A 16,761-nucleotide genomic window follows, 5' to 3' on the forward strand; every position below is an offset into this window, starting at 1 on the left:
CATCTGCTTTCCCAGTCCACCTAGAAAAAGGCTTAAAATTCATGTTCATTGTCTGACTGATTGAGAGACAGAGAGAGAGACTGACTGCCTCTGAACTTCAGCAATTCAGATTCAGTTTTAGCTGTTTCTTTTTTCAAAACTTACTTCCAACTGTTGACAGCCATCTGATGATGACGTTACTACCATATCAGCAGGAAAAAATAGAGGCTCAGAGGGCAAAGTGATATGCATGGTCAGGTCCTACAAAACAAGAAAAGACAAAAACATCAAATATTAGGACTTGGAACTAGAAATCTAATAGCACTTATTGACATTGATGAATTTTTGATATTTATACCTAGAAAATGATTAGCACACAAAACTACTTATATTTTCACATATGTAAATTAAGAAATATGTGACAACTACAGTTTACTAAGCACAAGGCAAATCTAAATCAATCAAAGAAAGAAAAAGAGAACCCATGTATGCAAAGCTAGTCATAGCTGTCCCTTTTGTGGTGGCAAAGAATTGGAAACTGCCCATTAATTAGGGAATGACTAAACAGATCATGATATATGAATGTGTTGTAAAAAATGATGCATGGGATAGTTTCAGAGAAACCTGGGAAGATGTTTATGAACTGATGCAGAGTGAAATGACCTGAACCAGGAGAACCATTTATACAGTAACAACAATAATGCAAAGAGAAAAAACCCCCGACAGTTTTAAGAACTCTGATCAACACAGTGACCAACCACAATTCCAAATGACTCGTGATAAAACATGCTACCCATTTCCAAAAAATAGTTTAATAGATTAAGATGGAATTTATTTTGCTTAACTACATATATTTGTGATTTGGGGAGTGGAGGCTTCTTTACTGGATAGGGAAGAGGAAATTAAGAGAGAATTCAGAGCTGAAAATAAAATAAAATAAAAATGAAAGTGATCTCTCATTCATGAAAAAAAATCACCTCTCCACACTTGGATAATGAAATGTTCATTTAAGAAAATAAGCAAACAAACAAGATAAATGAGGTTTTAAAAAGGAGGAAATAAAAATAAAAAAGGTATGAATTAGAAGAGAAGCATTTGACTCCTCTCAGAGTAAAATAATGTCACTTAGGGAAAATGGAAAGTGTACACTGAGAATTTTTTTTTTTTACACATGGTTATTCCTGAAAAGGAAGAAATAGTCACTTGTCCTCAAAGGAATGAAGATGGGCAACCATAATTGTTATGAGGTGTGGGGATCACCAAAAATAGCCAGGGGAAGAAATGAAGAGTAGTGATACTTGGCTATTTTTTTCTCAAAAATCCGGAGACAGGCATTTTTCAACTTGATAATATTAAATTGTGCATATTCTGACCTAGAAATACCACTACTAGGCTCACACACCAAAGCATTTCCAATCAATCAAAACCAGTATTTATAGTAGTAACTTTTTGTGTCAGCAAAAGCTGGGAAATAAAGTGGTATTTAGCAATTGGGAAGTGGCTGAACAATTAACAGGATTGTTATAAGGATCAAATAAGTTAATATATATAAAACACTTTGCAAACTGGAAAGCACCATATGAATGCTAGTTATTACTAGATGATGTTCACAATTATATAGATACCATAAAAATGACTAGAGAAACATGGGAAGATGTGTATGAATTGATGCAAAGAAAAAAATTTAGATAAGGATAGAAAAACACCCAATTGCTCTGAGTCATGAACAGAAGGTTAAGAAGGAGTACTTGAGAATGTTTTCTACAGTTTTATATCACAGGTTTAAGATACAAAGTTGATGTATTTATATTTAAAAATAGTGAAAAACCCAACAAAGGCTGAAAAGTATGCATTTGCCACTAGAGAGGATAGTTCTACAATAATGAAAATATTTAAGATGAGGTCACAGGAGAAAAACTACAAGAAAGATAAATAGAGCAGAACCTGTTCCTTTAATACACAGAGTTGAGAAGGTAATCAATGAATAAGTATTTATTAAGAGCTAACTGTCTGATTTTTATAATTTATCCTGGCTAACTATGCCCTTGAGGCATGGACTGTGAAGAGTCTTCTTCTGTCATCCTTCCCTGTGTTAAAGACAGCGCCAGACACAAATATAAAATGTAAGATGTACTGTAGTGGAAAAAATATTTGAGGTACAGAGACCAATTAGGACGGCATTGCAATAAGCTAGACCAGAAATGATGAGGAATGCAATGAAGATAGTAATGGTAAGATTTAATAACAGATATATAGAGTGCGGGAGAGTGACTTTGCCTACGGTTACATAGCCAGAATGGGACAGAAGTATGAACCCAAGTCTTTCTGGCTCCAAGGCCAGCTTCCCAGGGTGCCTCTCATTCTAAGGGTCTGAGTATTACAAATAGGTAAACTCTACTACAAATGCTTTGAACTGGAATATACTATAAAGGAATCAAATAACTCGACCTTTTTTTCTGCTTCAAATTTTCTCCATGCTGCTTCTCTCTCCTCCACACTCAGTTCTTCTTCTTCATGGTCCAAAAGAGAATCATGTTCATGATATCCTACAATGTATTCTTTATGTACTTGAAGCAATTCTGCAAGAATTGTGTCCTGTTTAAAGGTGATAAAGTGATCAATTAGCATGAAATCTAAGCACAAAATATGCTTTGTTGACTACATTAAACATCTCATTTTAAATTCAACTTTATTCTGAGACAGTCAGCATAAGAAAAAGAGCAACAGAAGCATGAGTAATGGCTTTGTATTCTAGCTTTGGTACTATGGGGTTTATTACCCTGAATTACTTATTCTCTCTCACTCTCAATTTCCTCATTTGAAAAATACCTTCATCCTTCTCATCTGTAAAAGAGAATAATAGCCATAATATTCAACTCCAGTGTGCATTTCAACTAACAATTCACTAGAAGTTTACTGAATATCTTATAAGTGCAAAGTACTGAGCATACAAGTTTTTTAAAAAAGAAACAGTCCATGCTCTAAAAGAGCTTACATCCAGAAAAAATGTTTATTCATTCTTTTCAGTTTTGTACCAGAGATTTCTTAATATACTTTAGCCTCATGGAATCCTCTCACAACAAAGAAAATCAACAAGACATGGGACCACATTTCCACCTTTCTACACAAAGAAGGCAACTATATCTATTCCCTATGATCAAGACTGGTCATTATAATGAATCTGAGTTTAAATGCCTTTCCATGTCATTTTCTTTAGCAAGCACTGTGTTAAGCACTAGAGGACAAGCAGGTTTTATTTGGAGACAACAGGCAAATCACAGGGTCAGTGTGAGAGATGCCACGTAAATGGAAAATGATCTCAAAGGGAAGACAGCACTAGGTGGAAGAACAGAGAAAGGCCTCCTGCAGAAGGTGGGATTTAAGTGGAGTCTATAAAGAAGCCACAAAAACTAAGACTTAGAGAGGAAGAGCAAAACATTCCAAAGAAGTGTCTATCAGCCAGTTAGCAACTGACATAATTGAGGCATGTAAATATAATGGAATAGTCTCTTCACAAAAAACAAACAGCAATTGTGATGAATATAAAGAAATATGGAAAAAATAAGAGAACACAGAATAGATAGATAGAGCATGGAATTGATAGATGGCTCTTCTTTTTCTTTTCTTTTTTTTTTTTTTTGTGAGGCAATTGGGGTTAAGTGACTTGCCCAGGGTCACACAGCTAGTAAGTGGTGTCTGAGGCCGGATTTGAACTCAGGTACTCCTGAATCCAGGGCCAGTGCTCTAACCACTGTGCAATCTAGCTGCCCCGACGGCTCTTCTTGATGGCAAGAAGACCTGGATTCAAGTTTTGCCTTTCAAAAATCCTAGTTGGGTGACCCTGGGCAAATTACTGAAATTCTAATGTGTTTGGTATTTGCTACAAACATTTTACTTTCCTTTTTTTTCTCATTTTGGGGATCTGCCCAACGGAAAGCACTATGTACTGAGGAATAAGATTTTAGATAAAGAAGAAAGAAAAAGAGAAGACCAGAAAGTGATTGAAATTTGTGCTCATTTTAACATGTTTGTTGAAGTGTTTAGAAGGGGTAGAGTTAATGTGAATCTCAGAAGATGTAACTACATCACACAAAAAAGGGTTAAATGTGCACAAATGCTTAGAGTTTGGTGGAGAAATACTGGAAGTTAAACAAGGAAAAAGGTAGAAACAGGGAAAGGGTTAGAGGATCCAAGAGAAAACAGGTGGGGAGAGTGGAGTTTAAAAATCAGGGGAGAGTGGGACAGCTAGATGGCGCAGTGGATAGAGCACTGGCCCTAGATTCAGGAGGACCCGAGTTCAAATCCAGCCTCAGACACTTAACACTTACTAGCTGTGTGACCCTGGGCAAGTCACTTAACCCCGACTGCCTCACCAAAAAAAAAGTCAGGGGAGAATAGGGAATGGGGGAAGTCATGGGCAAAAGAAAAGTCAAATTTGAAGGTTAGATTATTATAAAGGAGGAATTAAACAGAGAGACAAAAGGTATAGGAACCAGGATATCATGATCTGGTCTAAAAACAATTAGAAAAACAACAAATAAAAAAACTCATTAAATACAAAATAAACATTCTAAGAGTCATAGATACACAAATATCATTGATTTTATATTTAAAACTAGTATCAGAGTTTTATTTGGTTTTTTTTAGAAAAAAACTAACAAAAATCAGCCATTGGCTATTTTGATTTTTTAAAAGAAAAAACAAAACTGTCAATATGAGATATCAAAAAGGTCAATTCACTACAATGGAATACTATTGTGCTGTAAGAAACGATGAGCAGGAGGAGTTCAGAGAAACCTGGAGGGTCTTGCGTGGGCTGATGATGAGTGAGATGAGCAGAACCAGAAGAACACTGTACACAGTATCATCAACATTGAGTGATATTCCTCTCACCAGTGCAATGGTACAGAAGAGTTCCAGGGAACTCATGATAGAAGAGGATCTCCAAATCCAGGAAAAAAAAAAAAAGAACTGCGGAGTATAGATGCTAAATGAACCATACTATTTCTTTTGTTTTTGATGCTGTTTTTTTTTTTCTATTTTGAGGTTTTCCGTCATTGCTCTGATTTTTTTTCTCTTATAACATGACTAACGCAGAAATAGGATTAATGTTATTATGTGTGTATGTGTATATATAACCTATATCAGATTACCTGCTGTCTAGGGGAGGGGGGAGGGAGAAAAATCTGAAATTGTAAAGCTTGTATAAACAAAGGTTGAGAACTATCTTAACATGTAACAGAAAAAAATAAAATACTTTATTAATTTAACAACAAAAAAAAAGGTCAATTCACAATCAGTAAAAGAGGAAAAGGAAAATTTTCACCTATATCAAATTTCTTGCCATCTTTTTTTTTGGGGGGGGAGGGAAGGGAAGCAGAGGAATTAGAGACTAAATTGCTAACATTCTCTGAATTATGGAGAAAGCAAGGTTGTTCCAGAAATACAGCTACTTCTGGTTCACTGACTACATAAAGCCTTTGAGTGTATAGATCTCAGGAAAATGGGGCAAGTCTTGAAAGGAATAGGAATACCAGATCATCTTACTTGTCTCCCGAGGAATCTGCATGTGGACCAAGAAGCAACACTGAGAACAGAAGAGGTGACAACTTATTGTTTTAAAATTGGGAAAGGAGTATATTGACTGTAATTTAATTTAACTTATATGCTGAGTACTTCATGCAAAATGCCAGGCTGGATGAATCAAAAGCTGAAATTAAAGTTGCCAAGGAGAAATATATCAGATATGCAGATGATACCACTCTGATGGCAGAAAGTGAGGAGGAATGAAGAAGTCTATTGATGAGGATGACAAAGGAGAATGTAAAAGCTGGCTTGAAGCTTAACATCAAAAATACTAAGATCTTGGCAACTGGTCCCATCCCTTCCTGGCAAATAGAGGGAGAAGAAATGGAAGCAGTGTCAGATTGTATATTCTTGGGCTCAAAGATCATTGCAGATGGTGACTGCTCCTTGGAAGGAAAGCTATGGCACACCTGGACAGCATATTAAAACACAGAGACATCACCTTGCCAACAAAGGCCCATATAATTGCAGCTACAGTTTTCCAGTAGCAATGTACAGCTGTGTGAAGTGAACTATAAGGAAAATTGAGTGCCACAGAATTGATGCTTTCTAACTGTGCTGCTGGAGAAGACTTTGAAGAGTCCCTTGGACTGCAAAGGGATGATATCAGTCAATACTTAAGGAAATTAATTCAGGCTCTTCACTGGAAGGTCAAGAACCACAGCTGAAGCTGAAATACTTTGGCCACATAATGAGAAGATGGGACTCACTGGAAAAGACCCTGCTGTTGGAAAAATTGAAGGTGAAAGGAGAAAGGCATGGAAGAGAATGAGATGGATAGTGTCATGGAAACAATGAATATGAGCTTGGACAGACTGCTAGAGATAGTGGAAGATAGAAGAGTCTGGTGTGCTATAGTCCATGAGGTCACAAAGAATCAGACATGACTGAACAACAACAAAAATTCTATTTATTTCATTCTTAGCCATCCCCTTCTCTTTTTGCCTTCAATCTTTCCTAAGAACAGGGTCCTCCCCAAGGAGTTCTGTCTTCACATGATTTGCTCAGGGTCATACAGCTAGTGTCTAAGGTTGGATTTGAACTTAGGACTTCCAAACCCCTTTACTGTATAATGTAATACTGGGTATAATAATAATAGCTTATGTTTCTATTATATTTTACAATTTACAAACTTCTTTCTGTACATAGTGGATAGGTAACAGGTGTTAAAGCTAAGACAGAGTACAAGTCCCGCTTGTGACACATTTTGGTTGTGTGACCCTAGGTCTCAAATTTGGCCAAGCAACTCTTCTAGTGGTAAGCTACAGAGAAGGTGCTAATGGTTTCTTTATTTACAACAACCCTATAGGTTTGATGATATAAATGCTAACATGTAACATTTTGCTGATGAGGAAATTCAGACTCTATTTAAAATCCACAACTAAATGACTATGATTAAGTTTTAAAATGTCATCAAAATGGGACAGCTAAGTAGCACAGTGGATAAAGGACTGGCCCTGGATTCAGGAGGACCTGAGTTCAAATCCAGCCTCAGACACTCGACAATTACTAGCTGTGTGACTCTGGGCAAGTCATTTAACCCTCATTGCCCCACCTTAAAAAAAGTCATCAAAACTCTCTCTTCTAGACTTAATAATAATCAAACTATCACACATACCTTTGGAAGCATAGAAGTGTCCCTCTTTTCTTCCTTTTCTGAATTAGGATCATCTAGTAAGTCTGGCTCAAATGTATAAAGCTCAGTCAGTTCCTTCACAGTAAAATGGCGTTCAATTTGCTGTTGATCAAAGACTGGGAAAAAGAGTGATTGCTTTCTGACTTGATATTCATAGAGCTTATCTTCCATGGTTCCCTGGAGGAGAATTAGAACCTCTAATTACATAATGGATGCACATTTCACCACCATGAAACTTTTCTTCATAGATTTTAGTTATAACCAGTGCTCAATACCTGGATACATAAAATTCAGGTGTCATTCTTTTCAGTTACTGTGAAGATTTTTGTTTTACAATAATTTCCATACAAAGCATTCTCATATTTTTCACTTTAAGATACTCTGAAACACATAATACTACTGTTGTTCCCTTTTCAAAAGGCTTTTCTTTGGTTTGTTGCTAAAGAAAACCCAGCAACTTAAACAATAAAAATTACTATGAGTAAGAAAATCGTGGCTTCATTAAGGTAGGTAGCTAATGAGTTGAGATTTGGACAAACAAATCCAAAAAATGCATCTTATTTTGCATCCTCAGTTCAGAAACTATGACATTTCTCTATCAGGCGGTAGACAGCATACTTTATTATTGATTCTTGGAATCATGGAAGAACATACCAAAATTTAAAATCCTTAAGGCTTTTAAAGTTGTTTTCTTATTGTAAAATTTGCTACCATGGTTCTATCGACTTTATTCAGCACTGAGTTCATGCAAGTCTTCCCAGGTTTCTTACAAATATTCCCTTTCATCACATTCACATACCATAACTTTTCTAACCATTCCCTAATATACTGCATACTGGTTACAAGAACTTTCTGTGTCATTTTTTCCCTCCTTAATTTAGGGGTTAGAGATATTGAAATACAGAAACAAATGCTTGTAAATTGAATAAATAAAATCAAAGTTAATAAGAGATTACTGATTAAATATTTCACTATACTTTTTTAACAATATTTTGATGTGTTATTGATACGTGAAATGCTCAATCTGCCTAGATTAGTTGGCTACATACTTCTCTTTCCAGTTTTCTCTTCTCTTTCTTTTATATGGACAAATTGGGTTTGAGGTGACTTGGAACACAGGTAGAAGGTTGAGACATAAATGAAAATGTTTATCAGGCAGTCATAGAAATGGAATATTTTACAGGGCTTTCAGTACTAAGGGGGCAGCTAGGTGATGCAGTTGATAGAGCACCTAACTTGAAGTCAGGAAGACTCATCTTTCTAAATTCAAATCTGGCCTCAGACACTACCTGTGTGACAAGTCACTTCAACCCATTTGCCTCAGTTTTCTCATCTGTAAAAACAAGCTGGAAAAGGAAATGGAAAACTACTCCAGCATCTTTGCTTTGCCAAGAAAACTCCAAATGGAGTCACGAAGAGCCAGACATGAATGAAAATAACTAAACAAACAACAGAAGAGTAATAGTAATCATGTTATTTCTTTGAAAAAAGTGATCATCCATTGATTTTACACCTGATCCTCTCACTTGCTCCTTAGTCTTTTTTTTTTTTTTTTTGCAGGGCAATGAGGGTTAAATGACCTGCCCAGGGTCACACAGCTAGTAAGTGTCAAGTGTCTGGGGTTGCATTTGGACTCAGGTCTTCCTGAATCCAGGACCAGTGCTTTATCCCCGGTACCACCTAGCTGCCCCCTCCTTAGTCTTTTGCAATTTAGTTTCTAACTTCATTACTCAATTGAAACTGCTCCCTCCAAAATTACCAACAACATTTATCTTTTTTGTTTTGTTGTTGTTGGTTTTTTTTTGGTGGAGCAATGAGGTTAGTTAAGTGACTTGCCTAGGGTCACACAGCTAGTAAGTGTCAAGTGTCTGAGGTCAGATTTGAACTCAGGTCCTCCAGGGCCAGTGCTTTATCCACTGTGCCACCTAGCTGTCCAACCTTTATCTTTTTTAAACTATTATCTTCTCTCCCTTCCACTTCTTCCCCTACCAAAAAAAAAGAAAAGAAAAGAAAAGAAAAGAAAAGAAAAGAAAAAGAAAGGGGGCAGCTAGGTGGCGCAATGGATAAAACACTGGCTCTGGAGTTAGGAGTACCTGAGTTCAAATCCGACCTCAGACACTTGATACTTACTAGCTGTGTGACTCTGGGCAGGTCACTTAACCCCCATTGCCCTGGAAAAAAAAAAGAAAAACCAAATCCTTATAATCAACATGCAGTCAAGCAAAACAAATCCCTACTGGCCATGTTCATAAATGTAGGCTTAATTCTGCATCTCAAGTCTATCACCTCTCTTTCAGGAGATGAGTCACATGTATGACATGTACCATCAATGGTCCTTTGGCATCACAGTTTGGAATTTCATTGATCCAAGTCTTTCAAAGTTATTTATATTTATGTTGTTGCATAAATTGTTCTCCTTTTTCTGCTCCCTTCACTTTGTATCAGTTCATACAAGTCTTCCCAAGTCCCTCTGAAACTATCCCTATCATTTCTTAAACGGCAATAGGATTCTGTTATAATCACATGCCACGAATTTATCTAATTATCAAATCTTTTATTTTCTCAATCTGAATCTTTTTTTCACCTTTCTGATGCATCTGACAATGTGGACCATTTGTCCTCCAGGTCTCTTCTCTGGGTTGACATGACATTACTTTTTTTCTGGTGGTCATCCTACATATATGAATATTCCTTTTCAGTAAGAGTCCTTTGTGGACTCTTAGCATTAATTTCATGCCACTTAACTACAAGTATTCTTAAGGTTTGGATCTAAGAACTTGTAATTTTTCCCTCCCTACTCCTCCTCTTGGTAATCACTTTTGTTACCATCATTTCTATGCTGATGACTTCCAGAGTTTCAAACTAAATGTCCTGTAGAAATCCTATGCTAAACATATACAAAACTGAACTCACCGTCTTTCCCCTTAAACCATCTGTTCTTCACTTCTCTATTATTGGGTTTTGTTTTTTTTTGGTGGGGCAATGGGGGTTAAGTGACTTGCCCAAGGTCACACAGCTAGTAAGTGTCAAGTGTCTGAGGCCAGATTTGAACTCAGGTCCTCCTGAATCCAGGGCCGGTGCTTTATCCACTTCGCCACCTAGCCGCCCCCTCTATTATTGTTAAGGATGCTACGCTACCATCTTCCAACCTCCCAAGTTTGGGACTTCAGCATTATGCTTAATCTTCCTGCCCCTACATACACAAATCTTGCCAGAGACTTGTTATGAAATCTCTCACATTTAACTCTTTCTTTCTAGGCACACAAATAACCCCTTAATTTAGGCCTTCACTCCCTCTTTTCTGGATGACTGCAATGGTCTTCTAATTGGTCTCCCTGGATTGCATCCTATTCCATTATTCCACTTACTTCTTTTTTTTTTTTAATTTTTTTTTTGATGGGGCAATGGGGGTTAAGTGACTTGCCCAGGGTCACACAGCTAGTAAGTGTCAAGTGTCTGAGGCTGGATTTGAACTCAGGAACTCCTGAATCCAGGGCCAGTGCTTTATCCACTGAGCCACCTAGCTGCCCACCACTTACTTCTATCAAAGTGATTTTCCACTTTCTTTTTCAAACATTTGCACATACATATAATGAGTGTCTGAATTTCAAAAGGTTGGAGAATCCACCAGAGATCCAGCAACTGGAGGCCATGTCAGAGCCTTAGCTGCGAGAAGATACCATACATATCATATGTACACATATACATGTGATATTGATTAGGGAAGGGGAATTACAGTGACCAATTTTTTTGTGAGATGGCCTTGTATACTTAAGGAAAATATTAAAGTCGACTGTATGCAAAAAATGGAATGTCCCTTTACTTACCAGTAATTATTCACCAACTTTAACTTTTTGCTTGTATTTTCAAATTTTTTATATGAGAGATTGAAACCTACCTGAGCTAAAAACCTGTATACATAGACAGGTTTATTTTGACCAAAGCAATAAACCCTGGATATACTTTGAATAGCATAGGACGGATTCCAAGAGCCATCAAAGATGATGATTCGATTAGCAGCTACCAGTTTTATTCCAAGAGACTCTGTTTTGGTAGAAATAATAAATAGTCGGCCCCTAGAAATTTAAAAAGAAAAAGAAAAAAGTAATTAGTCTCATAAAAGATCATTCTTATAAAATTGATAAATATGTCATGAAAAATTGCCTTTATGGGTTAGAAAATATGTAAGTTAATTTCCCATATAAAAGAAAGAGAAGAGAAAACTGGAAAGAGAAGCATGTAGCCAATTAATCTAGGCAGATTGAGCGTTTCAGGTATCAAAAACACATCAAAATATTGTTAAAAAGTATAGTGGGGGGCAGCTAGATGGCGCAGTGGATAGAGCACCGGCCCTGGATTCAGGAGTGCCTGGGTTTGGATCCGGCCTCAGACACTTAGCACTTACTGGCTGTGTGACCTTGGGCAAGTCACTTAACCCCAATTGCCTCAAAAAAAAAAAAAAAGAAAAAAAAGTATAGTGAAAGATTTAATCAGTAATCTCTTATTAACTTTTATTTTATTTATTCAATTTACAAGCATTTGCTTTCTTTTTTTCATTATCTCCAATCCCTAAATTAAGGAGGGAACAAATGAAAGAAAAACAAAAGTTCTTGTAACCAATATGCAGACAAACAAATCCAAAAAAATGCATATCTCATTTTGCATCTTCAGTCCAGAGACTACGACATTTCTCTATCAGGAGGAAGACAGCATACTTTATTATTGGTCCTTGGAATCATGGAAAAACATGCCAAAATTTAAAGTCCTTAAGGCTTTTAAAGTTGTTTTTCTTATTGTAAAAATTGCTACCACAGTTCTATCAACTTTATTCAGCACTGAGTTCATGCAAGTCTTCCCAGGTTTCTTACAAACATTCCCTTTCATCACATTCACATACCATAACTTTTCCAACCATTCCCTAATATACTGACACCCTCTTGGTTTCCAGTTCTCTGTCACTACAAGTATTTTTAGACCCAGAGATCCTTTCCGTTTCTTTCATCAGCATAGTGGTAGCTTTGCTGAATCAGAGGGTTTGTACAATTTTGTCACTTTTTCCATGACATGCTCTATTCTGTCTTTTAGCTACTAATTTCTTATTGATTTCAAGAATGGCTAGATTGATGACAGCTCTAGCAGCAGTGCTATAATGTTCCTGTTTCTGCACAGTACTTTCAATGTCTGTCATTTCCCTTTTTTATTATTTGTAAATCCAATGGCTATAGGGTAGACGTTCACAACTGCTTTATTTTGCATTTCTTTAACTGTTACTGAAGTAGGATGTTGATAACCTGGAGTTATTCCCTTGAGAACTGCATGTTTATATTCTCTGACCATTTAGCTACTGCACTAAGACTTTTTTAAAAAATAAATGTTAATCAGTTATTAGCTACATTGGCTTTGAACAAAACCTTTTTAATTTTATGTACTCAAAATTGGTAGTGTTATCTTTGGTAATCCTCTCTATCCCCTGTTTAGTCATGAATTCTTCCCTCATCAATAGATCTGAAAGGTTTTTTTTTCCTTATTCCTCTAATATATCATAAAGTGTTTCATATTTATACTACATGTCCATTTGCAATTTATCTTGGTATATGAGGTATTGATAATATATTAATTTCTGCCAAACTTCTATGCAGTTTTTCTAGCAGTTTTTGTTGAATAGTAAGGCCCTTCCCCAGTAGTGAGGGTTCACTGCTTCTACATTTGATGTATCTAATCTGTTCTACCCATTTGCCACTGTGGAAGTTAAGGGTCACAGTGGATAGGGTGCTCTAGTTAAGACCCAGGAAACAGAGTTCAAACCCTGCTTCCTACACTTATTAGCTGTGTGACCCTGGACAAATCTCTTAATCTGTCTGTTTACTCATCTGTAATATGGTTATAATAAAAATCAAATTAGATTACAACTGAAAAAGCACTTTGCAAACTTATAGAGAAGCACGTTACACACATGTGAGCTTTTATTATTACTATCATTTTCTACTATCAGCCTCTCATTTTTTTAACTACCACCAAATATGTTTGAGGAATACTGACTAGTTTAAGATCTGTTGCTGCCAGGTCCCCTTCCTTCCCATTCTTTTTTTTCTTTCATTAATTCCACTGAGATTCCTGACCTTTTGTTTTTTATCTCCAGATGAATTTCATTATTTCTTTCTAGCTCTACAAAATAGCTCTTTGATAATTTAATCAATATGACAACAAATAGGTACATAAAATAGGCATTAGTAATTTTTATCATTTGAGCAATTAATATTTTTCTAATTACTTCGGTTTGTCTTTATTTCTATAATGAATGTTTTATACTTGGGTCATATAGAACTTGCATATGTTTGTAGGAATACTACCAAGTATTTTGTACCATCTGTAGTTATTCTGAATGGAATTTATCTTTCAACGACATCCTATTGAGTTCTCATGTTAATAGATATAAATACTAATAATATGTGAATTTATTTTATGCTCTGCTACTTTGTTGAAACTACTGTTTAAATGAATTGACTGGGTTTCACTAAATAAACCATAATATCACGTGCAAAAAGCATTTTTCCCCCCAATTTCTTTCTCTTCTCTTATTCCGACAATTAGCATTCCTTGCATTATATCTAATAGGAGGGGTGTGGTGACAATGCACATCCTTGTTTCCCTTAATCTTATTGGAAGGGCTGCGATTTTATTCTCACTACAGATCTTAGCATGTTAATGAAAGGTCCGTTTATTCCTATGATTTGGGGATTTGTTTTTAAACAAGGAAGACTCAAAGACAGTATTGATGGGATGATGTTAGTATAGATGACTAATAATAATATACAATGGAGAAAAGGAGAATTACCTAATTTTTTCTTTTAAAATCTGTTTTCTCCCTGGAGGGTATTACGTGAGCTGATGATGAGTGAGATGAGCAGAACCAGAAGAACATTGTACACAGTATCATCAACATTGAGTGTTGACCTACTGTGATGGACTATATTCTTCTCACCAATGCAATGGTACAGAAGAGTTCCAGGGAACTCATGATAGAAGAGGATCTCCAAATCCAAGAAAAAAAAAGAAAGAAAGAACTGTGGAGTATAGATTCTGATTGAACCATATTATTTCTTTTGTTTTGGGTGCTGTTGTTTTTTTTTTCTCTATTTTGAGGTTTTGCATCACTGCTCTGATTCTTTCTCTTGTAACAAGATTAATGCAGAAATAGGATTAATGTTATTATGTGTATATATATATATATGTGTGTGTATATATATATCTATATGTATACATATAGAGATATATAGATATAACCTATATCAGATTACCTGCTGTCTAGGGGAGGGGGGAGGGAGAGGTGGGAGGGAGAAAAATCTGAAATTGTAAAGCATGTATAAACAAAAGTTGAGAACTATCTTTACATGTAATGGAAAAAATAAAATAGCTCATTAAAATCTGTTTTCTCTGCCAAGGAAAATGTCTTTGAAATGGAAAGCAGATTGCAATCCATGAAAATGAGGCGATAAGAGGACAAGTAGTTACCTTTACTAAGTACCAGTTGTTATGACTAAGGTGTCAGATTTGTTTATTAATTTTTGAACAATAGTGGTTAAGTAAAACACGCATGCCTTTTGACTCAGAGATCCCACTACTAGGTGTGTACCCTAAGGGCAAAGATAGAAGGAAGGCTCTACAAAAACCAAAATATGTATCATGGCACTTTCTGTAGTAGAAAGCACAGTCTGTTCTGCTATAATGCTTGTTATGAATAAGCAAAATTGTTCCAATGTGACTGATAGAGTAGGAAAGGAATTCAGCATGAATTTTGTGTTTACTCATGAGCAATTTTCATCATGAGAAAGAGAGAACTGCACCATTTTAAGAGCTGCAACCTTTCTGAAGATTACTTCCAAAAGGAAGTTTCACGTATTTTTCAAGGGAAAGTACTATATTTACTGTATGTCTTCTGATGCAGTAAGAGCTGTGTGTTAAGAATGGCTAATTCAACTATTGTGCTGTAAGAAACAATGAGCAGGAGGAGTTCAGAGAAACCTGGAGGGTCTTGCGTGGGCTGATGATGAGTGAGATGAGCAGAACCAGAAGAACAATGTACACAGTATCATCAACATTGAGTGTTGACCTACTGTGATGGACTATATTCTTCTCACCAATGCAACAGTACAGAAGAGTTCCAGGGAACTCATGATAGAAGAGGATCTCCAAATCCAAGAAAAAAAAAAAAGAACTGTGGAGTATAGATGCTGAATGAACCATACTATTTCTTTTGTTTTGGGTGCTGTTGTTTTTTCTATTTTGAGGTCTTTCATCATTGCTCTGATTTTTCTCTTATAACATGACTAATGCAGAAATAGGATTACCTGCTGTCTAGGGGAGGGGGAAGGGAGGGGAGGGAGGGAGAAAAATCTGAAATTGGAAAGCTTGTATAAACAAAAGTTGAGAACTATCTTTACATGTAACGGAAAATAAATTAATTAATTAAAAAAAAAAAGAATGGCTAATTCATTCCTACACTTTCCCTCACCTTTCACCATGGTCCAGGTCTGAACTGTGGCCCACTGAGGCTCTGCTCTATCATTCATCAGGACTCTCAAATTTTCCAGGCTGGATCCTATAGGAACCCAGCTCAAACCCAGGAGCAACCTTGGCCACACAAACTGCCAATATTTATTGAAGTATTCATGTATTATTTAACCATTTAACATGTATAAAACTGTTTTTAACATGTATAAAACTGTATAGTACTGTTTTTACAAACTTCATATCTTTTTTTTTAATGTCATTAATGAAATTTTTGAGAGGTGTGCTCCTAACCCAATTTTCCCCATAGGCACTAGTTTTTATTTGTACAAATTAGAATTCTTGTTAAAAACTCCCTTATTTTCCAGAGGAACTGTATGAAAACCTGACCTAACATATGAAAAATCCTGAGGCCAATAAAAATCACATACCAAGTAGACCAAGAGACATTTAGGAATTTATGGTCCTTCTAGGGATTGTCCTTATCTGCAGAGACTTCCCTCCCTCAGCCTTTTGTGGGGTTTTTTTTGTTTTTTTTTTTTTTAGTGAGGCAATTGGGGTTAAGTGACTTGCCCAAGGTCACACAGCTAGTAAGTGTTAAGTGTTTGAGGCCAGATTTGAACTCAGGTACTCCTGACTCCAGGGCTGGTGCTCTATCCACTGCGCCACCTAGCTGCCCCCTCCCTCAGCCTTTTGACAGTTAATGGAGACACTCTTATGTGCAAAGATTCCCAAAGACTTCTTGCTTCACATTCTCTATCCCATTGCTTGAGCTCAAAGAGGAAGCTATCAGTCTGATTTGTACTGTGCAAGTGGAATTAAGAGCATCCTTCCGCAAACCAAGAAGCAGAGAGTTAATCAATCTGGATCTAACTGATATATCAATAAACTTCATTGTCCAGGGACTGCAGAATTCCCCCCAACCATTAATGTGGCTTAAAGGCTTAATTACTTAATTACTCTTCTTCCCCAAGTCTGAGCTGAATTTGTCTTCGGAAGTTCCCATGTACTACATGCCAGTTTTACTGAGAAGAATAAATGGGTGCTTATCT

At 36.3% G+C, this 16,761-nt stretch overlaps 1 protein-coding gene across 1 annotated transcript in view; it reads right to left on the reverse strand.

Moving 5' to 3' along the window:
- LOC122734101 (transcriptional regulator ATRX-like) overlaps window positions 1–16,761 on the reverse strand; it is a 97,744-nt gene that overhangs the window by 7,760 nt on the left and 73,223 nt on the right. Inside the window, exons 17-20 of the mRNA XM_043974792.1 lie at window positions 11,100–11,277; window positions 7,184–7,378; window positions 2,428–2,574; window positions 145–240 (exon numbers count right to left, since the gene is read on the reverse strand). Of these exons, the coding sequence (XP_043830727.1) occupies window positions 145–240; window positions 2,428–2,574; window positions 7,184–7,378; window positions 11,100–11,277 (616 nt within the window). The remainder of the gene's footprint in view (window positions 1–144; window positions 241–2,427; window positions 2,575–7,183; window positions 7,379–11,099; window positions 11,278–16,761) is intronic.

Source organism: Dromiciops gliroides, chromosome X (assembly GCF_019393635.1).
Source record: "Dromiciops gliroides isolate mDroGli1 chromosome X, mDroGli1.pri, whole genome shotgun sequence".
Lineage (NCBI taxonomy): Eukaryota > Metazoa > Chordata > Mammalia > Microbiotheria > Microbiotheriidae > Dromiciops > Dromiciops gliroides.